The 27,994-nt window shown below is 35.6% G+C and overlaps 2 protein-coding genes and 1 long non-coding RNA gene across 6 annotated transcripts in view; 1 reads left to right on the top strand and 2 right to left on the bottom strand.

Annotated features, from left to right (window-relative positions):
* The window catches only part of LOC147846039 (uncharacterized), a 531,070-nt gene that overhangs the window by 311,426 nt on the left and 191,650 nt on the right, over positions 1–27,994 (bottom strand). The window lies entirely within an intron of this gene.
* On the top strand, positions 67–7,172 carry tubb4bl (tubulin, beta 4B class IVb-like). 2 transcript variants are annotated; one of them, NM_001076715.2, is given in 4 exon segments: positions 67–207; positions 1,169–1,277; positions 2,174–2,284; positions 5,782–7,172. In NM_001076715.2, coding segments are annotated over 4 exon segments (1,335 nt in total). In that variant the 5' UTR covers positions 67–150; the 3' UTR covers positions 6,840–7,172.
* crb3a (crumbs homolog 3a) overlaps positions 8,118–27,994 on the bottom strand; it is a 29,622-nt gene continuing 9,745 nt past the window's right edge. The window contains exons 3-5 of one of the 2 annotated variants that reach the window (XM_087243328.1): positions 16,216–16,265; positions 9,625–12,522; positions 8,118–8,862 (exon numbers count right to left, since the gene is read on the bottom strand). In XM_087243328.1, coding sequence (XP_087099454.1) covers positions 12,313–12,522; positions 16,216–16,265 — 260 coding nt within the window. In that variant the 3' untranslated portion in view covers positions 8,118–8,862; positions 9,625–12,312. 2 annotated transcript variants of the gene reach the window in all.

Genomic DNA, 27,994 nt, shown 5'->3' with positions numbered 1-27,994 from the left:
GTAATGTTGCACCACACGCTCAGCCCAGTGGCGGAGCTCAGAGGCGGCGTTTAATCTGCGAGCGACAAAAAAAGCGGCTCAGCCCGTTAGCGAGCAGAAGAAGCAGCCCCTCGACTCCTGCATCCCCGCCGTCATCCTTCCTGCAGCACCATGCGCGAGATTGTGCACCTGCAAGCCGGCCAGTGCGGCAACCAGATCGGAGCCAAGGTAAAAGCTAAAACCAAAAATGTTGCTTGGTTGGATGGGGGGTTTAACGTGCACGAGGGTGTCCTTCAGGGCGACTAATCTGGTCCTTAAAGAATCCACTAGAAGTGCATTGCAGATAATTGATTCTGCAGGTTTTATTTGCATGATGCACGATTTAAAGGGGATTTTGAGTTCTGGTTTGCAGCTGTGCATAATCGGTTCATTGTGGGTTGAGATGTGCTTCCATTGGGCGTGGAAACATCCATCCATTGTACGACGGGGAATGATGAATTAAACGTTCCTTTAATGTTTCTTTTGCTGGCTCTATTACTTATACCCATGCGTTTATGGCACATTTATTAGATTTAAACCTTATAGACAGTACACAGCCAATGTTTTTGAAGCTTGTGTGGTACTTGGGATCGACTGTTCCTGTATACGATAATGACCTACTTTATGAGTAATTAGCATATTGGGAAAAGGATTGTGTTTTGTTATGTAATATAGAGCAAATATATCCATATAGATTAGTATGCATGTAATATCTTGCAAATGGATCCTAGTCTGACCTATATCTCATCAATCGATGAAAGAAAATAATGTCACATTGATGCATTTGTTCTGATTCACTAAAATCCATATAATTTGCATAATCTACAAGATTCCAACATTATGTAGTGAATCGTTCTTTTAAACCACCATGTACATTTGAACTGTAAAAATATTTTTTTTCTAAATGTATGTATTATTATTATTACTATTGTTGTTTACAATCATCATCCTACATTAAAACCAGATATTCACATTGTTGATGCCTATTGCATTTTTTATAATAATTATATATATATATATATATATATATATATATATATATATATATAGTAGTGTTGAGCTTATTCTTACTTGGCCTCCGTTTATTTCTCCCTCTCCTCTCTCTGGCATCCGCCCTGTTGTTTCTCCTCCTTCTCCATCTCTCTCTCAGTTCTGGGAGGTTATTAGTGACGAACATGGGATTGATCCAACTGGAACATATCATGGAGACAGCGACCTTCAGCTAGACAGGATCAGTGTTTACTACAATGAGGCCACAGGTATTTTTGTAAATATCACATTGGCTTCAGATTCATGAACTATTAGCATGCATAATAGCTAAATAGCAGAATAGCAAATAGCAAAGCAGAAATTTGTAGTTATATATAGGCTGAGACAATCTTGTATTGTGGGATTGTGAAGCATTATTGTTGAAGTAAAAAATTTGGTAACCATTAAAAAAATGGAAAAATAATGACAATAAAAATAAAAATATACTGAACATGTGCATTATTGATAAGAAAACTTTGTAAAAACTGTGCTAGGCAGAAATTAGAATGAAATATGTAAAAGAAATTTGTTTAGGCAATTAACTGAAATTAATAATCAAATCAACCAAAACAAAATGAAATAAAAAAAAATCTATAATAATGAGAACTGTTTAAATATATTTATAAGTAACAAATGAAGTAAAATTTTAAAATGCTGATTTAAAACATGAATTTAATATATAATAAAATAATATAGTTAACATTATAGTAAACAAATAAACAAACATTGTGCCAATATAGACATTTTCAGATACAATTTTTATAATATTAAACAAGACATATTTATAATTATTCTAAATTTTAAATCCATAATAAAATGTATGTTTTATTTTTACATTTTAAACCCTGAAAAAAAAATACACCAAAACAGATTTTAAAAACTTTTAAAATCATGTTATCATCTAGGTTAACACCTTCTTTAGCTTTTACACAAAATTCAAGCAACACAATTACTGCTCCCATCAAAACAAAAGAAGGGCAAAAACACTATTTACTTCTATAAAAACTAAATGGCAACACAGCTTTAATAGACTTTTGAACATGTTTGTGCACAGACAATTACATTTACATAATATAGAAATAAATGTCTCAACCGTATGACTTACTATATTTGTCTGTTCATTTAGGTGGGAAGTATGTCCCCCGTGCCATCTTGGTGGATCTGGAGCCTGGCACAATGGATTCAGTTCGTTCTGGACCCTTTGGCCAAATTTTCAGACCTGACAACTTTGTGTTTGGTGAGCTAATCTTTTATTAATTACTTTTTTCATCATTACTTTTGTTATAAACAAATATGACACCCACAGCATTGTTAGCAAAGGTCAGCAAGTGAAGTGCAGTTAAACCTCACTCCTCTGATATCTAAAGGCGATTGATCTAGCGACAGACGCTAGAAGCCATGGTCTTTAACCTCCTTATTAGAGCAACCGACTCCCATACGGAAAGTCGCCAGTTTGATCCCAGCTCAGAGCGGGTTGGGTGGTGTAGGACCGGCAGGGTTACATTGGTGCCATGACCCAGACAGGATTGAGGTTTAGGGGGTGAGTGTAGCGGAGGCCGGGTAGTAAAGTGCTATGCATGTAAACCTCACACCTCTGACCTTTAAAGGTTATCTAGCGACAGACGCTAGAGGCCATGCTCTTTAGCATCCTTGTTAAGCCTAGTTCACACTACAGGATTTTAAACATCAGCAGATCGCTGTGCTGTTCACACTACATGACTTGACTTTGTGTCTTTTGATCTCTGTGGTGTTCACACTACGCAACACTACGTGAACGATCCACAAGAGGGGGGTCACACACTACATGATCTGACAACATCTCATTCCCCATCAGCTCATTCAAGCTACCAAACCACAGCCAATGAAAATTTGAGGGAGGAGTCGTCAGAAATAGCTGAACACTATTGGCTGCTTGTGTGCTGATTACATCACTGACAGCGTTTCAAGCTTTGGAGAAAGCATTTAAAAACAGTCAAATCAGCTGATTTATGAGCGGATTAATCACTCATCTGCAAGGTTCCAGTGGATAGATACACAGAGTTTTTAATTTTTGTAATTTTATAACTCTTTGAAATAAAACTAACATATTTATAACACCCTGCCGTTTTCTAACTATCAGTGTATTTCTTTCTGACATTGTTATTTTTTTTATTACAAAACAGTAAAGAACTGAGCATTTCTGCCTTAAATTACCATATTGGTCAAAATGACTGCATGCATGTCTGATACTTTTCGCTGTGACTTTAAATATGTGTGCATTTTCTTGCCTGGCAACTTCCTGCTAACATAAACAAAACTTTCTGATGGCAAAAACATCAATTTACTTCAGATATCTTTCAAAACAGCATATTCTGTGCTGTGAAATAGCTCCTTTTTGAAAGTGAAAATGAAAGCCAAGCCTTTAAGTGTTTTAGTATCTTAACTACATATTTATAGGCTGTATTACCAAAAAAAATATTATATTTTTAGGGTAATGGTGTCATTAAATATGATGCCAGACATTCAAAGCTTAATTTTAATATCTCAATAATAGCTTTGAATGTAAATATGTTGTGACAATTTGGCGTTTTATATGAGAACAGTCAGAATGAGCAGTATGGTAATTCTAATAGTTACAGAATTCTAGTTCCACTGTTAATATATCCTCCTCCCATGTCCGTGCTAACGCAGAATGAAGCGAGTGCACTGATGCCCATTCTGACCAATCACAGATGTTTCTGCTGAGCTCCTGAACACACAGGCATTCAGCTCATGCTGATATGCTCTCTCATTGGCTGCAGCTCGTCACTACATCTGACCACACGTGGGGTTGAGTCGGCCGACTGCTCTGGAATATTTAGCATGCTGAATGTTGGATTTCCGTCTGCGAGGTGTCGGCGACGCGTCAGCGAACCTCGTTGATGCGTTGCTCAGTAGTTCACACATAAAGAGCGGCGAGTGCCGAGCACCCGCAGATTTCTTCCCAATCACAGCCCGATCTGTCGGCGAGCTCGTTAACTTCCAAATCGGGCTCAAATCAGGCTTAAAATCCTCTAGTGTGAACTAGGCATTAGAGAAACCAACTCCCATATGGAAAGTGGCCGGTTCCATCCCAGCTCGGAGCAGGTTGGGTGGTGCAGGAGTGGCAGGGTTGCACATAGATAGTAACAAAAGAGATGAACAATGAGTCTCCACTTCCTTCCATCACTGAAAAGTAAAGCTAAAATGCTCATTTAGAGCTCTAATACTGCAGTTCTAGCTCATGATCATCACTGTGCAGAGTTTTAGAGTTATACACTAACCTCCACAGAACCCTTTCCTAAACACATGATCATTTACATGTTTATTGGACGCTTACGTAGAAGTATAGTACCCCCTGAAATGGCAGAAATCCTCTTTGGGAAACACTTTGCTTCACATCTTAATTGTTTACATCACAGGTGTTGAACTCGGTTCCTAGAGAGCTGCAACTCTGCAAAGTTTAGTTCGAACCCTAATTAAACAAACAATCTAACTAATTGAGTCCTTCAGGGTTGTTTGAAATCTACAGGTAAGCGTGTTGGAGCAGAATTGGAACTAAAGTGCGCAGAGCTGTGGCTCTTCGGGAGCGGAGTTTGACACCCAGGTTTAAATGAAGAGTTTAAGACCTATACTGCAATCAGTCACCAAGTTGCGATCCAAAGGTTTAGCTACACATTTTTTCAGGATGTACAGTTCACTTGAGCCACACTAACAGAAATGTATTTATCTATACTGCCAGATCTATTCCTAAAGATTTAAGATGGTACTATGAATGAGTAAAGTAAAATATGTCAAAATACTGTAAGTCTAGACCTCTATATAACACCGCCATTTGCCTCTGAGTAAAGATGTAGAAGCATTGACTCTCAAAGAAACCTAAAACCAATGTCAAAGAACTAGCATCAATGAAAACCGACTGACTGTGTAGTCCGATCTGGACCTAAAAGATATTTGCAAGATAGTCAACTGAAACAAGAATGCGCATTCTGCTCCTTTGTACGAGGATGCATCTTTCCACACCATCACTGGGAAACACCCATACACTCTCATTCACATGCATACACTACAGTCAATTTAGCTTACCCAATTCACCTATAGCGTATGTCTTTGGACTTGTGGGAGAAACCGTAGCACCTGGAGGAAATGAATGTGAACATGGGGAGAAACATGCAAACTCCACACAGGAATGCTAACTGACCCAGCCGGGGCTCAAACCAGCAAACAATAATCCATATTGTTTGCAAATATTTAAGAAATGCAACAAAATGACAGCAAGTATTCTTTGTGTTCCCTCTTGACTTGCATTGTTTGCTTAGTTACTTCAGTTTTGTTCTTGCACTCTGCTTAGAAACTGAACAGCCAATCAGAGCGTTCTCTTCACAGACAGCCAATACTGATTCTACATGACCAATTTTTCAAACTCTCTCTGATGCGAGTCTGAGGTGATGTGTGGAACACACCAAACAAACTTGCCTGACAGTTGACAGATGTCACACCAAAGTGGTGTGGTCCAGCCTTAAGACATGAACTTAATATTTGTACATCCATACTAACTCAAACAACCAGAGTTTGTCAGTGTATGCCAGAGTTCCTTTCTGATTTGAAATATGTCTTAATGTAAGTCCAGTCAGTCATTTTTGAGATTTCCAGATGTCCGGTTGATAAGGCTTGGCCTTGCTTGTCCGAAACAACTCCTGATCTTTTAATGCTCAATTCGTATTTTAATGATTGCAGGTCAGAGTGGTGCAGGAAACAACTGGGCCAAAGGTCACTACACAGAAGGAGCAGAGCTGGTGGACTCAGTACTGGATGTTGTGCGCAAGGAGGCTGAAAGCTGCGATTGTCTGCAAGGATTCCAGCTCACCCACTCTCTCGGCGGAGGCACTGGCTCTGGCATGGGCACCCTGCTCATCAGCAAAATCCGTGAAGAGTATCCCGACCGCATCATGAACACCTTCAGCGTGGTGCCCTCACCCAAGGTGTCCGACACCGTGGTGGAGCCCTACAACGCTACACTGTCCGTCCATCAGCTAGTGGAGAACACTGATGAGACATATTGCATCGACAATGAGGCGCTGTATGACATCTGTTTCCGCACGCTCAAGCTAACCACACCAACCTACGGAGACCTCAACCATCTCGTCTCAGCCACCATGAGTGGCGTCACCACCTGTCTCCGCTTCCCCGGCCAGCTCAATGCTGATCTTCGCAAACTAGCCGTCAACATGGTGCCCTTCCCACGTCTCCACTTCTTCATGCCTGGTTTTGCACCACTCACCAGCCGAGGCAGCCAGCAGTATCGCTCACTCTCCGTTCCTGAGCTCACACAGCAAATGTTTGATGCCAAGAACATGATGGCTGCCTGCGACCCACGTCACGGCCGCTACCTGACCGTAGCCGCAGTTTTCCGTGGACGCATGTCCATGAAGGAGGTGGATGAGCAGATGCTGAACGTCCAGAACAAGAACAGTAGCTACTTCGTCGAGTGGATCCCCAACAACGTCAAGACTGCCGTCTGCGACATTCCACCTCGTGGGCTCAAAATGGCCGCAACCTTCATCGGCAACAGCACGGCCATCCAGGAGCTCTTCAAACGTATTTCCGAACAATTCACCGCTATGTTCCGCCGCAAAGCTTTCCTGCACTGGTACACCGGAGAGGGCATGGATGAGATGGAGTTCACAGAAGCTGAGAGCAACATGAACGACCTGGTGTCTGAGTATCAACAGTACCAAGATGCCACCGCCGAAGAGGGTGAGTTCGAAGAGGAAGGCGAGGAGGAGGTCGCATAAATTGCCGCAACCTGCCACATTGGTGTTCCCTTCACTCCATCACCCACATTTTTATCTTCCTCACCACAGACCAATGCTCTCCAGAACAATAAATGGGTTTTCACATCCAGAATTCACTATTGACTGTGTTTCCCCCATCCCACCAGTGATATTTTGAGGAGTTGTGAACATTTGGTTTGGTTTTGTGTTTCTAACTATTGTGAATGCATGCCATCAAATTTCCCCCTCACATTCAAGTGAAATGAAAGTGATTTTAACTGTGAAGCCATCAGGTTTGAGAAAGATGTAACTACTGTCAGTGTTAATCTGAATAAAGACCAATTCTATATCTAATGTGTTTCCCCTGATTTATGTAGTTAACTATTTGACAGTTCAACCTTGAACAGGAACTAAATCTTTACATAAACCAGTGGTTCTCAATTCCAGTCCTTGGGACCCCCCCACCCAGCACATTTAAATATCTTCTTTACTTTACACACCTGATTAAGATCATAAGCTTGTTAACCGAAAGATCCATGAGCTTATCCTTATGTGTCAAATAAAAGAGGCACATAAATAAGCAGGGTCTGGAATTCATAATCACTGAAATCATTGCCACTACTGGTGTTTGCATATCCAGAAAATGGCAACATAAAAGACTCATCGAACACTAGAGGGCAGTGCTACTGAGTACAACTAACTAAACAGGATTCTCACAAAGATGTCTTGCAATGTTCTTGGCAAGCACATCTTTGAAACAGCAGTTAAGCAATGCTGTTAAACAGTTAAGCTTCCAAGAAAGACACTCCTTTACGCACACCCAGATATTATTGTACAGGTTTCAGCAATCATATGACACGCAATGCAAGGTCATAAAACTTAAAAGTAGCCTACACCTTTCCTGCTACAAGTCAAGATATCTTCAACTGGTTTTTATTATGAATCTGTTTTTTTTTTTATGTAGAATTAAGCCATTACATGTGAATGTGCAAGAATTCAAAGCCAGCACCATACAATGAATGCACTATTTGCTACAAAGATCAATGTGTTGATGAGAATCACTTAAACTACATGGCATTAATTATAAAATTGTGTAATCTGATACAAAGTTCCGTCAAGTATTCATGTGAATAGCTTTCCAGTCATGCTAAATTCCACAATATACAGTAATGACGTTTACCATTTCAAGGTAAGTTTTCCCAAAGAGAATTATTATTTTGCATAGATTCTACTATTTAATAGACATTTTATTATGTAAGCCAATATATTCAGTAAAATAAGAACACTTAATACATCTGCTTAATAAAATAACAATTTATTTATAATTTGTGGTATGTCCTTGAAATTTTAACACAGTGTAACAGGTTTTTTATAATAAAAGCAACCCCAGGCATGCTATTTTGTAAATATATGAAATCCTCTTAAAAACACCTTTAAGAGGAGGTCATTAATGACCACCTTAGGGATTATGTTCACAATAAAGCAAAACCTCTGGTGCCATTGAGGTTAAATATAAAAGACATCATTTAACGGATTCTAAAAAGCTGAAATTGGAAAAGGCACTCAAGTGAAATACAACGCATGAAATATTTTTGTGTAAACATTCATGCTAATATAAAAGAATCAAAAACGATTCCAAGCTGAAATTATTGTAGAACTGATCAAATGTCTGGACATAAATAGTACATTCAATCATACAGACGCGGTTGAAATATAAATGAGGTCAATCAAGACATACAAAATTATTGAAATAATTAGTAACACAAACACTCTATGAAAAATTCTCATTTGTTAACATTTCAACTATCACAAACTAGCAGGGAAAAAATGATATATATTAAAATTAATTATATATCCTGTCCCTAATCTCACAGCATATATGTGTGAGCTGACATGAACAATGAAAAACAGAAGTAGTATAGTTGTATAGTATATACATACACATACATACATACATACATACATACATACATACATACATATTTGCTCCATCTATGTTAATGTCAGTTAAAATATACAAGGTGATTCAAAAAGAATACCAAAACTTTGAAAATTTGTATTTAATCCAAGAAACATGATGAAAACATTGCTCCTAGCGACCAAATAAGCAACCAAAAAAAACTTCAGAGCTTCCTTAAATCACAACTTTTCAGTTCACGACCCCCAAAATAACAGTGCCAGTGACTTATGACTCCCAATATTCTCTAAGGTGGTTATAAATATATAATTCTTGCACACAACGATGCACATACCAATAGGTCTAAGTCTATTCAACGTTTAATTTCGGAGAACTCTACTCGGAGACCATCCTCCATGTTCAGTTGTGGCCTATATTTACTTTGAAAGTACATGACTGCCGTAACCTGGTGCCATAAAATCAATCTGCTGCATCTGACGCTATTGCTGTGTCTTTAATATAACGTAAACACCCCAGGGGGCGCAAAAGAATATCGAAAGGCTAATGGCTTTTTATTTACTATTAACTACTATTTTGTTCTGCAGTAGGTTTTGGACAAAATATGGTAATTCAAAAAGTTTAATAAAATGAATTAGATTTTTGAAAATTGACAAGCGGCGACTCCTCATTGTCCCACAACTAACCAGTTGGTCCCGACCCCCACTTTGGGAACCTCTGCCCTAAATTAATGACAGAAAGTGCTTAGCTCTACTTTTCTTCTTTGCAGACAGAGTTCACGATTTTCGAGAACAACTTCGAAGTTGTGGTTTTCTTTTTCAATTATCATTACTTGATCAGTTTTTCATTGTTCATGTCAGTTTACAGGTCAATCAATAAATGTAAAAGTACAAAAATGTATTGTAGAAATGTTTATTTAAATATGTATTGGTAAATGTTTAAATTAACTTTATGACTAATAACTGCTGTTTTCACATTAATGTAGTTAACCAATGTTAACAAATGAAACCTTATTATAAAGTATCATTTTGAAATTCTTAAATTAAGTGGTTTCAACAAACATATCAGCTAGGAGTGTAAAAACACCCTATATTGCAATCAAATAAATCTGAATACAGTTAAAGACAAAATTACCAGCCCTCCTGTGAAAAAACAAAAACCTTCCTATGACATTTTTCCTTCTAGAGAAAGAACTACTTGTTTTAGTTTGAAAAAAAGCAGTTTTAATTTTTTCTAAACTAATTTTAGGGTCAATATCATTAGCCCCATTAAAAATGATATTTCCCACTCTCTACAGAAAAAAACACTGTTGTCCAATGACTTGCCTGACTAACCTAACTTGCCGAGTTAACCTAATTAACCTAGTTAAGCCTTAAAATTGCACTTTAAACTGAATACTTTTACCTTGAAAAAAAAATTGCTAAATATTATGTATTGTCATGACTACAACGACAAAAAATGTAGTTAGAAATTAGTTATAAAACATATTGGGCTCTATTATAATGATCTGGCACAAAGACTACAGCGCATGTCGCAAGAGCATTAAGGGCGTGTCCGAATCCACTGATGCTATTTCAAGGAAGGAAAAATACGCTTTTGCGCTGCGGCGCATGGTCTAATAGTGTTGTCCTTATTCTTTTCATGAGTTATGGGTGTGTTTTGAGCATAACATGCATTAAACTAGTCTCATCTCCCACTCCCTTTAAGAGTGAGTTGCGTCACACCATGGCGCACTTGCTATTTGCATGGCGGACTTTGTAAGTGGAAAAACTGAACGCTTCACTAGCAAGAAAACAGTTAAACAGACCATCTGGAGCGCGAGGATGAAGAATGAGTCTCCTTTATTCTGCCTCTTTACTTTCTCTTTCTCTTCACTTCTTCACTTTTGTGGATAAGGAAACAGTGTTGTACGTGCTCCACTAAGACATCCATCAGCCTACATATTTAATTTTGTTAGTTAAGTGCAAAAACTTTGTTTTAAAACTATTTCTAAATTCAGTTCTAATTTCCAGCAAACAAATAAATGAACAATGATAATAAAGTGTGGTCAAAACACTGAGTTCTATCCTATTCTTTTGCCCCATATGGTGCAAAACCCGACAGGTGGACAAATCTAAACTTGTTTTTAATAAAACAAATATAACTATGCATATAATTAATAATAATAACTATACAAAAGCAAGTTGTAATGAATAAACTGAAAACTGTAAAGATATTTGTGTATTGCTATACATCCTGTGTCTATTAAGCAATGTGTACACGTTTAAGTCGCACAACTAACTCTGCGCTGGACAGAGACATGCTTGCAGCTGGTCATTTGCACAGTCTATTTTAGTTCCTTAAAATAGTAAAGCACAATGCACCTGAACACACCTCCATCCAAGACTGGCACACGAGTCCACAAAGTGGCACAAATGGATTTGCCATTTAAACAACATGGCGCAAACCGGTCTTGCACCTTATTGTGGCGGGTGTATGATAGGCCTTATTTTGTTTAAAAATTTAATTACATTTAACCACACTTGGGAAATATTAAAAAAAAAAAAAAAAAAAAAACAGAATTAAAAGCTTCACAGGAATGCTAATAATTTTGCCTTCACCTGTAAATAAATACAGTGCTCAGCATATATAAGTACACCCCTCACGGATCTCTCATTTACATGAATATTTTCCATCATATACATTAGTTCAGTCAGTGCTGAAGCCAAATCTGGAGCATATCTAACAAAATAACTTATGATAACGGTCCAAAATGAGTATCCCAAACTTTTGTAGGGGAAAAATATTAAACACATTTTTCAACAATAGCAAAAAACTAAAGAAACAAAAAATATATAAAAGTTTGCAGAAATGTTGTAATTTGTAACTTATTTTTGCAATATTTGCATCAATTTAAATGTATTATCTTTACATTCATAAAGATGTTCTGTATCTAAAATATTATTTTGATAAATGTTTCTGTTTGATAAATCAGTTTTGTTCACTGAAAATGGATAAAAATATTCATTTTCGAAATGGGGTGTACTCTTTTATGCTGAGCACTGTGTATATTGGAAGGTGAAGTGTGCAATATCTAACACCAGCAAACATAAAAGCAAAAATAATGGTCTTTAAAAAAAATGATGGTAAAATTATTAGTCAGATAGACAGATAGTCATGTCCCCAAACTCCCCCCACTGGTTGAGCTGATGCTGTTAAACTCCTAGATGCAAAAACAAACAGATTTCAATTCCTTTTTGTGCCACTAGGGGCAGAAACGGCACACTCCACCTTTAAAAAATATCACCACACACAAACATCAGCGTTTAAGTGTGTAAAGCAACAGTAAGCACAGCATAAAATGTGCATTCTGAGAAAAGCCAATCTAAAAATATGATTGTCAAAGGCGTGTTAAAATATGTTGAGAGTAGAAGATATGAATTCCTTCAAGTTTCATATAGTAGTCAAACTCACTTTGTTTAGCCACAACACATGGCTAAGTTTGGACATTGTGCCTTCAGTGTGTTTTGGTTAATGTTTATCCGTTTAGGGATTGAGTCACCATTATCACGTGCTGCGGGTTAGACATAAACCACTGCGTCAAATCAGTCTTTCCTCTTTGGGTAGTTTGAGGGCGTCTGGCGCTTCTACACTTCTGGCTCCCGTCTGCTCCTCTGCGCTGGGTCGATACGTGCCCTCTGTCTGTCTCTTCTTTTTCACCACGCAGAACAGAAACACCAGAACCGCCGTCAAAATAGCCAGCAGGCCCAGCACCACAGTTGGTACAACGATGGCCACAATATTAGGTCCCTGGACAAAGAAAGAAATGTGAGAATGTTTATCATTCAAAATGAGGCAATTACAGGATGGAAAAATCTGATGTTTTCAGACTATGACATGCCAAAGAATCCCAAGACTTTAAGGTGGAAATTTAATTTAAAAATTCAGAAATAAATACAACAGTGTGGATGATTACACTGTGTGTATTATAGTATCTAGAACACTCTGATAATAAATTCTACTGCATACTGTAGTATTCAAACTAGTGAATTAATAAACTCTAATAAATACTGTTGTACACTTTAGTTTAACTACAATAAACTGGTGTATTGCAGTGAAATCTACAGTATTGGCTATTTGGTTTCTGTTACTATGCCCTTGTTAAGTCTGACATTAAGCTTCTGGGTCCAAGCACTCTATCAAACTGTGTGGAGAGACTCAACAAATGAGTCTCAACAAATGAGCAACATAATGTACTTTTGAGGATTTTTTAGTTGAGAATGTAGCGCGTCAGCAGCCATTAGCCTGTCTTTGAGCAAAGACGGTTGACATAAGCCCCTTTCACACATACAGACCTTTCCGGAAAATTGCCGGCAATTTTCCGGAAAGGTTGTATGTGTGAACAGGTCCTTTTTGAAAATACCGGTAAATTCGTTCTGGCTATTTTCCAGAACGAGAAGTTGTAACATTACCGGCAATTTGCCGGAATGCTGCGCTGTGTGAACGCAAAAGGAAGATTACCGTAATAAGCGCGTGCACGTCTAGAACGTGCTGACGTGAGACGTCTGCTTTAGCAAATTACAACAGTCAGACGCATTTACGTCCGCGCGGTTTGTGAGAATAAAAACCTTTGAATATTTTTCCAGACACATTTAGCTGCTAGAAGTTAGTCAGATCACGTTTATATGTTCTTCTTTATGCCAACTGTGTAAATAATCATCGATGAGATGCTTATGATAAGCCGTTGTTTGTTTACCTTCAAGCTTTGCGTGTGCCTGTGAGCGCCTGCACACGCACATATTATGAACATCTCGACATGCGAAAGTGATCCTGCGAAAGTTGTTCACAATATTGATCATCCACAGAGTTTGTAATTTAGGCAAATGTTTACAAATACAAGCGCAGCCGTTTAAAGCTCATTTGTGGTGAATGATGTCAGAATTTATCGGTATTTTGGAATGGATGTGTGAATGCTTTTTTCCGGAAAATATCCGTAACGTCCTCGCCTGTGTGAACAGCGCTTTTTTGAATATACCGGTAAAGTCGTTCCGGAAATTTTCCGGATATTTACCAGTATTACTGTGTTAAAGGGGCTATAGTCTATCCACAAAATGGCGACAGGGCCGCATAATAAGCCCTTAGAAGATTAAAGTGGCGTAATTTCTAACTACACCTTGGTAAGTGATATTCTAAGTCGATCACTCTCTTTTGCATGTTGTGGTGCTGTATTTAAACCATATAACTGTGGCGTATTTAGTGTGAGATGGGACTCACACATCAGAAATGCGTGTTGTGTTGGCAGAAAGAAAGAAGAAATGCCCCTATGTGTTTAGTGTTTTTCCTTATCGCTGCTGTTTTCAGGGTTAATTATTGTGACATCCCGATTGCAACAAAGAAATACTGTAGACTTTAATAGACTAATACTGTAAGGAGATATGTCTGTAGATGGATGGCATTTCATGTCACGTTCTGCCCTGTAATCTTAAAATGTCAGCAAAATCAGCTGTTTTTGTCATCACTTTAGACATTAGAGCTAGAATTTGAAAGATTCTCTATAGCGTAAAGTGATGTTGGTGAATTAGTAATGGCTTCTGATGTTTTTGACGACAGCTGCACGTGGATAGTGGAAAAAAGTAGTTGCTAATAAAAAAGGGTTCTTAGACTCCGTATTTGATTTACTTTTTTATATACACTATTATGTCGTCGAACTGTTGTATAAACACAATATGTTTAGCCACAGACAGACAGACAGACAGACAGACAGACAGACAGACAGACAGACAGACAGACAGACAGACAGACAGACAGACAGACAGACAGACAGACAGACAGACAGACAGACAGACAGACAGACAGACAGACAGACAGACAGACAGACAGACAGACAGACAGACAGACAGACAGACAGATAGATAGATATAGATAGATAGATAGATAGATAGATAGATAGATAGATAGATAGATAGATAGATAGATAGATAGATAGATAGATAGATAGATAGATAGATAGATAGATAGATAGATAGATAGATATCCATGCTTAATATCCGATGGCCAGAAAGTGATACATTTTTTTATAAATGGAGCAAGGTGAAAGTCTAGAGACTGTTGTGTACACCATGATTTTATATAAAATTCACTTTAATGTGTGAGATGACTAAAAAATGGTCATAAACGAATATTTACTCAATTCAAAAGAGCATAAGCTTGAGCCCAGAAACAGTATTTATACGTCACCACTTAACAAGCTGTTGTATTACTATGGCAACTATGAAATTGCCACAAAATATTGACTCTAGTAGTTTACTAAAATTATAGTATTTACTAACATTTATTTCAATGTTAGATCTTTGATACAACAATAACAAAAAAAAATCTGTTTAACAGAAAGAATATTTTTCAACACATTTCTAAACATAATAGTTTTAATAACTCATTTCTAATAACTGATTAATTTAACTTTGCCATGATGACAATAAATATTTTATTAGATAAATTTCAAGATATTAGAATTCAGCTAAAAGTGCAATTTGAAGGCTTAACTGGGTTTATTAGGCTAACTAGGCAGGTTAGGGTAGTTTTGCAAATCATTGTGTGATAATGGTTTATTCTGTAGACAATCGAAAATATATATATAGCTTAAAGGGGCTAATAATATTGACGTTAAAATGTTTTTTTTTTTAACTGCTTTCATTCTAGCCACAATAAAACAAATAAGAATTTCTCCAGAAGAAAAAATAATTATCGGAAATACTGTGGATATCCCTTGCTTTGTTAAACATAATTTGGAAAATATTTGAAAAAAATGTAATAAAAAAAGATCAACAGGAGGACTAATCATTTCGACTTCAACTGTATATCCAGACTTATGCAGACTAAACACCAAGGATTTTTTTCTATTGGCCCAGTTACTTCAGTAAATAGATTTTAAAAAAGTCTGACAGCTGTTGTGAATTGTATCTCTTTGCAATAATAAAAAAAAACACTTGAAAAAATATATATATATTTTTAAAGTTGAGATGAATTATTGGTGATTGGGTGTCAGGCTGACTGGCTAGTTTTACTTAGACATAGAGAAATTAGGACCTGTTTAAAACTATTTAAGACCTACAACACAATATTTCTGTGAATTTAAGACTTTTTAAGACCCTGCAGACACCCTGATATCTCAGAATAAATAAATACTGCAATGTAAAAAATTTTCAATATTGTGCAGCCCTAATTTTGTGACAACACAAAAATAAACGATAGCCAATAATATGAAACAGTACACTTTCTAATTCATCATACGATTTGAGGGTCTGAGATTTAGAAATTGTCTCAAATGAACTTCATCTTGGTTTCACAGAAAAAGTGATTTATTCAAACAGAATTCATACCAAAAGCATGGTATTAGTGTCTTAGCAATTGAGGGAAAAAAACAAACAAACATTTTAATTCACAGGCTGAGAAATGGATAAAGGAAAGAAACGTACAACTAAACCTTGAAAAATCTGTACTTACCGTACTTTCTGGGGAGGATGTCGTAAAGCTGGACATTGTGGAATTTTCCCCTGAAAAAAAACACACACACACACACACACACACACACACACACACACACACACACACACACACACACACACACACACACACACACACACACACACACACACACACACACATTTCATGTCACAGCACTATTACACGCACCAGTGTCACAGTGCAAGCTATTAAGAAGCTAAAAGACATGTGAAAGAGAAATTAATTATAATAATAGAGGAATTTTATATTCTTGTCTAAGAAATGGCTGTCTGTTCTGTGATGGTGTAGTACAATTGATATAATTTACAGCAACAATCAGTCCAGGGTTTATACATGTCACTGTTTTTCTCAGAAAATACATTTGTAAAAGATGATGTTGTTGACTTGAAAATGGCACCAGAAGTTGGTAACAACCAAAGTAATCCATACATACAAAAAAAAAACTAAATAGTTTAGAAATTGAGCTATGTGTTATAAAATGAAATGACAAGGTAAAAGTATTGAGTACATGAAGAAAGGGAGGTGTAAAAAGGCATGGAAAGCCCAGACAGTAGTTGAAATCTCTAAGTAGCTAAAAAACAGCCTTGCCCCTCATCAGTGTAAATTAATATTAGCTGCTTCAGTCTCAGCACCTACAATACCAGATGATAATGATGAAACCAGGGTGGACATTTTTACAAGAAAATGGTCAACTGGTTGCAGAAAGAGAAAATAAAGCTGATAGAATGGCCTAGCCAGCCACCTGACCTGAACCCAATAGAAAATGAGATCTAAAAGCTACGGCTGTGCAATTAATCGAAAATCCGATTTCGATTATGGCTTCTAACGATTATGAAAAACCATTAATCGAGATAAACGATTATTCCATTATTTATCGCCCCTTTCCAGTTATACTCACTTGTTGCTCTTAAAAGCGCGAAAGACCGTATGCTTATGTGCATGTTTGTGGCGCACAGACACAGTCAGAAGCATGCGGTCAGCACTTGGTCTCATTCGCACATTGCAATGAGCAGAGAGCACACACATCTTAAGTCATTAACATGAGCGCTTTAATTTTCAAATAGGTATCAAAACGCAGTGTTTAGTGATTATTCATATTAACCCTCATTTGTGTAATAACCAAACGAGTTAAGAATCAAAAGACGCGTGAAAGCGAAACCATTAAAGTGACAGAGCACAATAGCTGCCCCCTGTTTTATCATGATTAATAAAACAACGAGAAAATCCCTCTTTGCTCTTGACCGAAGGACTTTTGTATCTTAAGTGTTTTTCTTACAGTGAAGATGCTAAAAGCACAGTTTGTTTCATATTTTTATTTTATTGTATTGATTTCTCTTTCCTTTGCAGGGAGGAAAATAATATATGCAGTTGAAGTCAGAATTATTAGCCCTCCTGAATATTAGCAACCCTTTTCCTCCCCAATTTCTGTTTAACGGAAATAAGTTTTTTTTTCAACACATTTATAAACATAATAGTTTTAATAACTCATTTCTAATAAACGATTAATTTTATCTTTGCTATGATCACAGTACATTATATTTTAGTAGATATTTTTTTAAATACAAACATTCAAATTCAAAGTGTGATTCAAAGGCTTAGGGTAATTAGGCAAGTCATTGTATAACAGTAGTTTCTTCTGCAGACAATCAAAATATATATTGACTAAAGGGGCTAATAATATTGACCTTAAAAGAGTTTTCAACATATTTAAATCTGCTTTTACTCTAGTCAAAACAAAACAAATAAGCCTTTCATTAGAGCAAATACTGTAAAAATTTGTTGCTCTGTTAAACATAATTTGGGAAGTATTTATTTTTAAAAAATTCTCAGGAGCGCTGAGAACTAATAATTAACTAATAATCGTTTGGAATGATCGTGATTACAATTATGACCAAAATAATCATGATTATGATTTTTACCAAAATCGAGCAGCCCTACTAAAAACTCAAAGTTGATAGATGAGACCAACAGAACTGTCAAGATTTTTAGACTTTTGAAGATTTAAAAAAAAAAAAAAAAAAATTCACAACTGAGCAATGTATGCAACTCCAATAAACATCTCTCTCTAAACATCTAATTCTAAACAACTTTGAGGGATACGGACACCATTGTCGATGTTAGGTGGTTGTTCTTGTTGCTTACTTATGGAGCTAGATTTGTTTCTTTATTATTTAATCAAAAATATTTAGTTTTAAAGAAAAATTAAGTATGTAGTAATTAAAAAATTAAAGATTTCAAATAAAAAACATGTTTAATTTAAGAACTTATGTCAATGATTGTCCTCTTATGTAGTTACCACAATTTTCATTGCACACTCATTAATTTTGCTCACTTTTCTGCTGTCTTTTATTGCACATCTAGAATCTTTGCTTCCAGGTTGAAATGTTTTGCTTGTGAGTTGAAAAGTTTTGAACCCATGAATGCTGGGTTGTTTTTGTGCCTTTATTATTCAAACAAACATATGAAGTTTTTGACCAAAACTAGGTACAATGTAATTAAAAAATAAAAGATTTCAAATAATAAAAAACATTTATTTAAAAAAAATAAATAAATAAAAATCACACTGCAAAAAATAAACTATTGCCATTTTATGCAGTTACCACCAGATTAATTCATTGTGTGCTCATTCATTTTGCTTTCGGTTTTGTTTCATTTTTGCGGATCTAAAATCTTTGCTTTTGAGTTGAAAAGTTTTGCGAGTTGAAAACTGCAGCTCAGTGGGCGGGATCTTATGAAACACCTTATTCTATTGGTCATCTTGATTGAGGGCACAGGTGGCCACGCCCATTACATTTTCACGCAGTTGGAATTGTCTTCCGTGACAGGAGAGAGCTAATGGCTAGCAGCAGGTCTTCTTTAAGGTAAGTTAACTGAAACTGTATAATAACTTGTGTATTACCATCCACATTTCCCATCTGATTATGTTACGACTGCTAGTATTAAACTTTGTCTAGTCAGATTAGCTGTATGTCCACCATGTCCATCTGGATGCAGACGCGATGGAGAACACAGTTGTGCACGTCTCAGCTGTGCACATACTTTTGAACACATGTATTGTTAATATCTTGTACGTATTTCATCTAATGTTAGTCAATCGACAGTATTCATCAGTATCACTGACTAGACAGAGTTTAGGAAAAAGTGGATGGTAATATACAAGTTATTATACACTTTCAGTTAACTTACCTTAAAGAAGACCTGCTGCAGAAAAAAAGTAAGTATTTAATACAATTTGATCTTTAATAGCACAATTTTACTAACAAATGTTGTAAACAATAAAATTGGACAATATCTATTTTCAAATTAATCAATACTGAATCACAAGCTTATGAATACTTATTCCTCATGGTAGGCTTGGGCGGTATTACAGTATTATGGTATACTGCAGGATCTAAAAATAGCAACGGTGTCAGTTTCAATACCGTTATACCATCATAAAATATTAAATATCCTTTATTTAATCCCTACAACGTATGTTATAATGGGACAGTGTGGAGGAGAGTGAGAGAGAAAGAGAGAGAATGAGAGGAAGAGGTGAAGTGACGAGTCGCGTTCTGAAGTGACCTGCAGTTTGGCAGTATTTCCGGTTTCGACTGAACGAGAAGGGAGACATGGTAAATATGAACTAGAGGTCTGCATTAGAGCGTATAGCGCATAAAGATCTTTGCCCGAACCCAGCGGGACCCGAAAAAATTCAAATGCTTGCATTAAAATCCATCCCTGCAAAGATGAAACAAATGATGACGGAGAAGTAAAAAAGTCACTAGTCAAGCCAGTCACTAGTTCAGAAGGAATGGTCATTCTAGCCGCCAAGGTATTTCGGCGGTCGCTTATACACTGCGTATTACGGTAGAGCGCTAAACCGCAAGCTGACAGGTAAAAAGACGAGGTGATTCGCAACATTGATAATGCTGTCATGGAAAATTAAATGGATATCCCTGTAACATACATCTCAGCACTCTAAATAGATGAAAACAAAATCCTACTTTTAAAGTTCAACTTCTAAAGTTCAACTTTTAAAGTTTATTTTTTAAACTTTTAATTTTACAAATCTTGCAAAATTAGCCAGATCAGAACAGAAAGGGTGGTCAGTGCTGCTGGACGCACCATCCTAAGTGCAGAACTGCGCTAAAGCCAGTGGATTTAATAATGTTTCTCCACAAAAACACGTAGCCTAATCTTGGTGAGAAAAGGGTTTTTAAATTATAAATGAATATTAATTAACCCATATGATCATATTCATAATGTATACAGGCTAATGTTGGCATTATTCTTTTAATATTCAGCTTCACCGTCGCCTTAAAGCCAGATTGTGAAAAGAAGTGGCAAAACAAATCTTGCACAGCCTTTATCTTAATTTCGTTATTGCCAAAATACCCGTCATCATTTAGAATTTATTTTATTTTAATTTGTTGTGCAAGACTTCCTTTCATTGGTGTGTTGGCCAATTTAAAAGGCTAAGTGCATGTACCTCGACCTATTTAGAATGCTGAGATGTTACGATGTTACAGAGGACTTATTTTACTTCTTTGTTTCAACTTCCAAGTGGCCTACGTTTGTTACGAATAAATTATGTTAAAACATATAAATGACTCATTCTTGGAAAAAAAGGCAAAAGAGCTGTGCGCATGTGCACATTTGTATAATGTCGGTCTGTAAACGGCTTCAGGCTTTTAAAAAGCTGTCAACCAAAATGTACCTGTCGGGCTCGACTCGAGCCCCATTACAGCTCTCTGTATTCCCGCTGCTGAACCGCGGGAGCCGTCCAGATTTTTTGTGGTGCAGGAGTAAATTTCCGAATAAATCGCAGGAGCAGTCGGTAACAATGGTGTAATTTGAAAGTGAGCGAGCACGCAAGCAATGCTCTCTCTCTATGTGTGTGTGTGTGTGTGTGAGAATAAAAAATGAGAGAGAGAGAAAGAGGGAGAGAGAAAGAGAGAGAGGGGTGTTGTGCGTCGCTTGGCTCTCTCTGTGTGTGTGTGTGTGTGTGTGTGTGTGTGTGTGTGTGTGTGTGTCTGCGTGCGGATAAAAGGTGTGTTCTGCGCAGAAGAATACAAATAAGACAAACAGGTGACGCTGTCTGAGCCTTACATTATAATTTTTTTTTTTATGCACGGTAATACCGGATAACGGGTAAAATATGGAGGAGGTTTGACGGTATCAAAATTTGGATACCGCCCAAGCCTCCCTCATGGGAATTCTAAAGTGAACTTAAAATTGACAGACTTGATCAAAGTTGATTTAAGGAGCTCACAACTAGTTTTTAAGAGATACAACGGAAACTCCCACTGGAGTGACTAAGCAGGCATTAATTAGGGACTAAACCGGAACAGTACGCACTAAAGGAAACCATGATGGCCATTTTAAGTTCATCAACATTCTTCTAGTGCATTTGTCATTTATCAAGTCTTAATGTCATATGATGTAGAGTAGAATCTATTCAGCTAAATATAGCTTTTTTTTTTTACAATGCACTGTAATATTTGTATAAATACAGCCCCAAATCAGAAAAAAAAGTTGAGAGAGTATGGAAAACACTAATTAAAAAAAGAAGGTAGTGATTTCCAAATTTACTTTGACTTGTACTTCATTGCAGACAATATGAACAGAATATTTCACGTTTTGTCTGGTCAACTTAATTTCATTTGCAAATATAAATCCTGTCATTCAGACCTGAACACATTTCAAAAAATTGGGTTAGAAGCAATTTAGGGCTAGTAATTAGGTAAATAATGATGTGATTTTAAAAAGGTGATGTCAACAGGTGTTTGTAATTATGATTTGGTACAAAAGCAGCATCCAAGAAAGCTCTAGTCCTTTAGAAGCAAAGATGGGCTGAGGATCGCCATTTTCCTTACATATACGTGAGAAAATTATTGAAATATTTAAAGCAATGTTCCTCAAAGAAAGACATCTGGATATTTCACCATCAGCAGTGCATAACATAAAAAATTCAAGGAATCTGGAGGAAGTTTAGTGTGTAAAAGACAAAGCACAAGCCTAAACTGAACTACCGAAATCTCAGATTGCTCAGGCTGCACTGAATCAAGTATCGCATTTATTTAGAAGCGGTATCACCACATGGGTTCAGGAGGACAGCAGCAAGAAGTTTGGCAGTGAACTATGACCTTATTTTAATGACAAATGTCTAAGAATACTGCTTTACGTTTTTATTTAATTTATACATACGCATTTGTTCATTTGTTTTCCATTTTCAAACGGAATAAAGGAAATGGAGAAAACGGCCGTTTTTCCGTTTTTCTTTTGCTCACGAGAAAACGAAAAAACAAGATTTTGGCTGGATTTTCGTTTTTTGGTTTAGGGTAGGAAAACGGATAAACGACTTTAAAATTCATTTTACACATGTAGGCGGTGCTGAAACGCCCACTTTCCTCTAATTGGTCAACCAAATCTGCGCTCGTGACGTCACCCTCAAAATAAAAGCCTTACACGCAGGCTTTTAATTATTATTATTTAATTATATATAAACAAAGTTTACATATTCTATCATTTGAACCACACACAGTTAGCAGGCTTACATTCATTGCGTATGTATGAATTAAATAAAAACGTAAATCAGCAGTATTCTTAGACATTTGTCATTAAAATAAGGTCATAGTTCACTGCCAAGCTTCTTGCTGCTGTGCACCTGATGCTGAACAAAGAAAGCCATTTCCGAGGAGCACCTGGTTTACATGATTGTTTCAGAGCTATTGTAGGCCTAAATAATAGCCTACTCTGTATAAAATAATAATTTATTATTATTATTATTATTATTATTATTATTATTATTATTATTATTATTATTATTAGGCCTATTATTATTAGTATTGTTATTATTATTATTTACTTAGTTATTCAATGGTTGTAAGAACACATTGGACCCTGCATGGGGCTATAATAAATGGTACCATTTGTTTCTATTGGATTTTCTCCTATTTTAATTTAATATATGCCTTTAGCCTATTGTAAATATTTATTTGATAATTAATACTTTTTTATTGCAACGTCAAAGTAGGCCTGTCTTATTATTATTATTTTTTGTTATTATTTTGTCATTGTTGTTGTTATTATTATTGTAGCAGGGACATAGCCACAGGTGTGGCAGAGTGTGCTGGTGCCACCCAAAGTGGCATCTTGCACTTGAAAATAGATGAAAAAAACTTGCACAGGCAAAAGTAATGATGAATGTGTTGAAGGAAAAAAAAAACATTCTAATTATTTGTTAACAAAATAGTGCAACATTATTCTCAGTCAGTGTAGGCTGAAAAAATTAAGATTGCCAGCATTTCAAGGGTGGTTTTATTTTTAGTTCATTGCTGTGACGCGCTATATTTCACTGAGGCTGCATGAGACTGCGCATCTTGCTTATTTTCTCTATTTTACATACAGAACATATCATACAGTCCAGGTTCTACCGTTCTAGTGAGTGTGGGGCATTGCTTTACAGTGGTAAAGTGGATTATTTCTTGGCAAATTCATAATGATTCACTTTGTTTAGTAATAAATTTCATAGTTATAAAATAACTACATTTCAAGAATATGTTAACACTTTCAACTATTTAGGATTATTTATTGCATCAAAAGTAATTTCAAAGTAACATTAAATGTACGTATAAACTGCTTAATTTGTGTGTGTAAACACCCTAGATGCAAAAAGCTTATTTAGACCAGAATAGGCCTACTAAATGCAACGGTCAATGTATGTAAACTTATGACCTAAAATGTCTTAAATAACTAAATTTAAGTCTTTTTAAGTTTTTAAATAATTTAAGTTTACCATAAATGATTTAAACTTTAAACTTCAAATTAACAGAGTATGGCAAATAAATTGTTTATTAAATGGAGGTCAAGTGTCTATCTTAATTATAATTATTAAATATTATGACACTATAATTCAGTGGTGTATTGGAGAGTACGCAGGCAACCTTTTAATTAATTAATTTTAAATAAGTGGTTTATCCTAAATAAAATGCAATGGGATCGGTGTGCAATGAATAGTTTGAAAACCCCTGGTTCAGACTAGACGAGCTAGCTGTCTGTGCGCTGCGCTAATAACTTGGCATTTGCTCTTTTCGGTGCTGCCAGATGCATTTATAGTGCATAAAAAAATAAAAAAGGTAATTCGGTAAAGCGCGCGATGCGCGCAGAAATAAGCGCACTATATGCATATGTCGAATTAAGTTCTCTTTTTCTTTAATCAAGACTTTTCCATTCGAGGAATTACAGTTATTAATAGCTTAGTCCTTATAAACGATCAGTTTATAAAATACACAATTTACGGATCAAGCCTAATGAAGAATAAGAAGAATATGCAACGCATTATGATCCTTGAATGATCAGAGCGCATTTATATAAACTATATATTTTATATAATCCATAAATATTAAAAAACATTATACATTTAAAGTAATGGAACATTATATGTTATAAAATCTAAACTATTATTTAGGCTACAGGCTAAATAAAGGCGCCTTTTCGGGGCTGTTCATCGCGTGCGTCAAAGAAAAGACATGACACAATCTCTATAAAAACTTGTTGTTTATTTACAATATCTAAAGGGATATAAAACATCTAATATGCATCTCCATTCTCAACGAGTTTCTGTGTTCTGCATCCTTCACAGACCGAGGTCTCATTCCGAGGTAATCTGTAAATATTCTTATTTGGTTCTGGCACATGCTTGATTAAAGGTGAAACTGACACAACTGGCGCAACGGATGATTTGTCATCTAGGGTGACTACAGTTATAATACAGGTTATGGAACTATTTCACTTTAATTTCATATTATTATTTTATTAAACAAACAAACTAGTTTTTGTTTTGGCTCTGCATGCAGCGTATTGGATCTTTGAAGCATTGCACTTCAAATGTTATTCCTTTTTTTTTTATTGTATTTTTAATATTTTTAATTATGAAACACAAAATTGGTTCTAAACAGATACATTTTCCTATAGGCTTTGATGAAGTGTATATTTTTGTTCACACAGGTCCTATACAAAACTGTGTGGATGGATGATTTGTTTCTCCGTGAAAATCACTCATTTAATAAGCAAAACAGGCCAAAATGTTGTTTAGCTTGCGTCAAACTGGATGGACAATTTACAAACATATTGAATACAAAGGCTGGTTATTTTATGCAATGAGGGACAATAGGCCTATTACAAATTAAAGAAAATTATTTGCATATTAAAACGAAAATAGGCTATATAATACAACAACAGATCCTACCTCGTAAGAAATGACTTTAGATAATGTAAATAAGCATCAAGTTTTTTTTTTTAGATTGTGTGTCTAATTCAGTAGTGTAGTGCGTTCGCGTGGGTTTCCTCAGGGTGCTCCGGTTTTCCCCACAGTCCAAAGACATGCGGTACAGGTGAATTAGCCTACCTAAATTGTCCGTACTGTATAAGTGTGTGTGTATGTGTGGATGTTTTCCAGAGATGGGTTGTGGCTGGAAGGGCATCCGCTGCGTAAAAACTTGCTAAATAAGTTGGCGGTTCATTCCGCTGTGGCGACCACAGATTAATAAAGGGACTAAGCCGACAAGAAAATGAATGAATAATGTGCAATACTAATTTAAAATACGTATCACTAACCTTATATGTGAAATAGCAGGGCCCGCTGTAGCACTTTCTCAAGAAGAGCAAATGTCAAATTATTAGCGCAACTCACATGTAGCGAGCTCATCTGTTTGTCGGAACTACTAGACACAATTTTCTTATCAACTATAATGTGTTTAATTAGTTAATTTGAAATTTATTTCATTATTCCAGCAATAATTGTTGAGTGAAAGAATGCGCTAGAAATATGCATTGCGGCTCCCTTTATTGTACAGGCTTATTGCACTTAAACTTTTTTAGGTTCGGCTCTCGAATTAGTAAGGTTATGAGTAAATGTTATTTAAAATATTTAAAGCCTGCCATCTAGCCTACAATAACAGCAAATTTAATAATAAAAAAAATAATAAGACAGGCCTACTTTGGCGTTGCAATAAAATAGTATTAATTATCAAATAAATAATTACAATATATAATTAAAATAGGAAGAAATAAATGAAAACAAATGGTACCCTTTGTTTTTATAGCAGGGCCCAAAGTGTTCTTATTCTGGTTCTGCTAACAACTATTAAATAGAAGGGGAAAAAAACACACCAAACAATAAAAACACTAGTAACTGATAATAATAATAATAATAATAATAATAATAATAATAATAATAATTATTATTATTATTATTATTATTATTATTATTATTATTATTATTATTATAAAGCCCTTGCTCTGAAATAATCATGCAAACCAGGTGCTCCTCGGAAATGGCTATCTTTGCTCTGCATCAGGTGCACAGCAGCAAGAAGCTTGGCAGTGAACTATGACCTTATTTTAATGACAAATGTCTAAGAATACTGCTGATTTACGTTTTTATTTAATTCATACATACGCAATGAATGTAAGCCTGCTAACTGTGTGTGGTTCAAATGAAAGAATATGTAAACTTAGTTAATATATAATTAAATAATAATAATTAAAAGCCTGCGTGTAAGGCTTTTATTTTGAGGGTGACGTCACGAGCGCAGATTTGGTTGACCAATTAGAGGAAAGTGGGCGTTTCAGCACCGCCTACATGTGTAAAATGAATTTTAAAGTCGTTTATCCGTTTTCCTACCCTAAACCAAAAAACGAAAATCCAGTCAAAATCTTGTTTTTTCGTTTTCTCGTGAGCAAAAGAAAAACGGAAAAACGGCCGTTTTCTCCATTTCCTTTATTCCGTTTAAAAAATGGAGCACAATATGCTGCATTCATTCAAGACATTGCAAAACCACATTCTACACACACATAAAAAAAATAATAATAATTCCAAACTTTTTTTCTGCAGTACAATTTTTCTTAAATACAGTTTATATTTGCAAATGAATCCCTGTTTAATTAAATAAGCAGTCATTTAAAGACTGCTATTATAAAAGTCTTTATAAATTCAGGTTAAAACTTTCTTATTTTTTTGACATTACATTTAAAGGTATTTACAAAGTAAATTTTAAGAATATGTTTTTTATCACTACATAATTTAGAAAATACTTTGAACAGGTAAAAAATGATTGTAAAAAATGTAGCATTAAATGTTGTATATAAATCATGCATATAATTGTATGAAAATTTCCCTATCTAACAGTTTAAAAATCATTTTGGCAATTCTACTGAATTGATTCAAATTCAGAGTTTTGTTTTTTCCTGGACATTTTCTATGCTTCTATGCTGCATATTACCCAATGTATACCTTTTTGGTAATTGTGCAGTTAATTTTTATATTGCATCTTCAGAAAGCTTTGGAACATTTTCTCACTCCAAAATTTTCACTACCGAAACACAATATATAATTCAATAAGAAGAGTCATATTAATTCAACAATATAGATCTAGCTTATAAATATATGTTTGCACAATTTTCAAATATGTTTTCACAGTTAAATCAGTAACAATTACATTTCTAACAATATTTTATTGGCCATTTATGACATTTGCTTGTATTCTGAATATTTTTTTTCATATAATCATAACTCATATTAATATTGAAAGTTAAAGATTCATTATATTATAAATAATCACTATCAAAACATCTTGGTTAATAATTTAGTGGATAAAACACCTCTGCAGCAAGCACACAGACACACATTTGACAGTAAATATCTGAAAACAGATATTCTAAACTGTGAGATAAGAGAAGAGATATGCACATTACAAATTGCTGTTGATATTGA

The sequence above is a fragment of the Danio rerio genome, chromosome 3 (genome assembly GCF_052040795.2).
Source record: "Danio rerio strain M-AB ecotype USA chromosome 3, GRCz13ab, whole genome shotgun sequence".
Taxonomy (NCBI): domain Eukaryota; kingdom Metazoa; phylum Chordata; class Actinopteri; order Cypriniformes; family Danionidae; genus Danio; species Danio rerio.
This window is presented reverse-complemented; position numbering and strand designations above follow the sequence as displayed.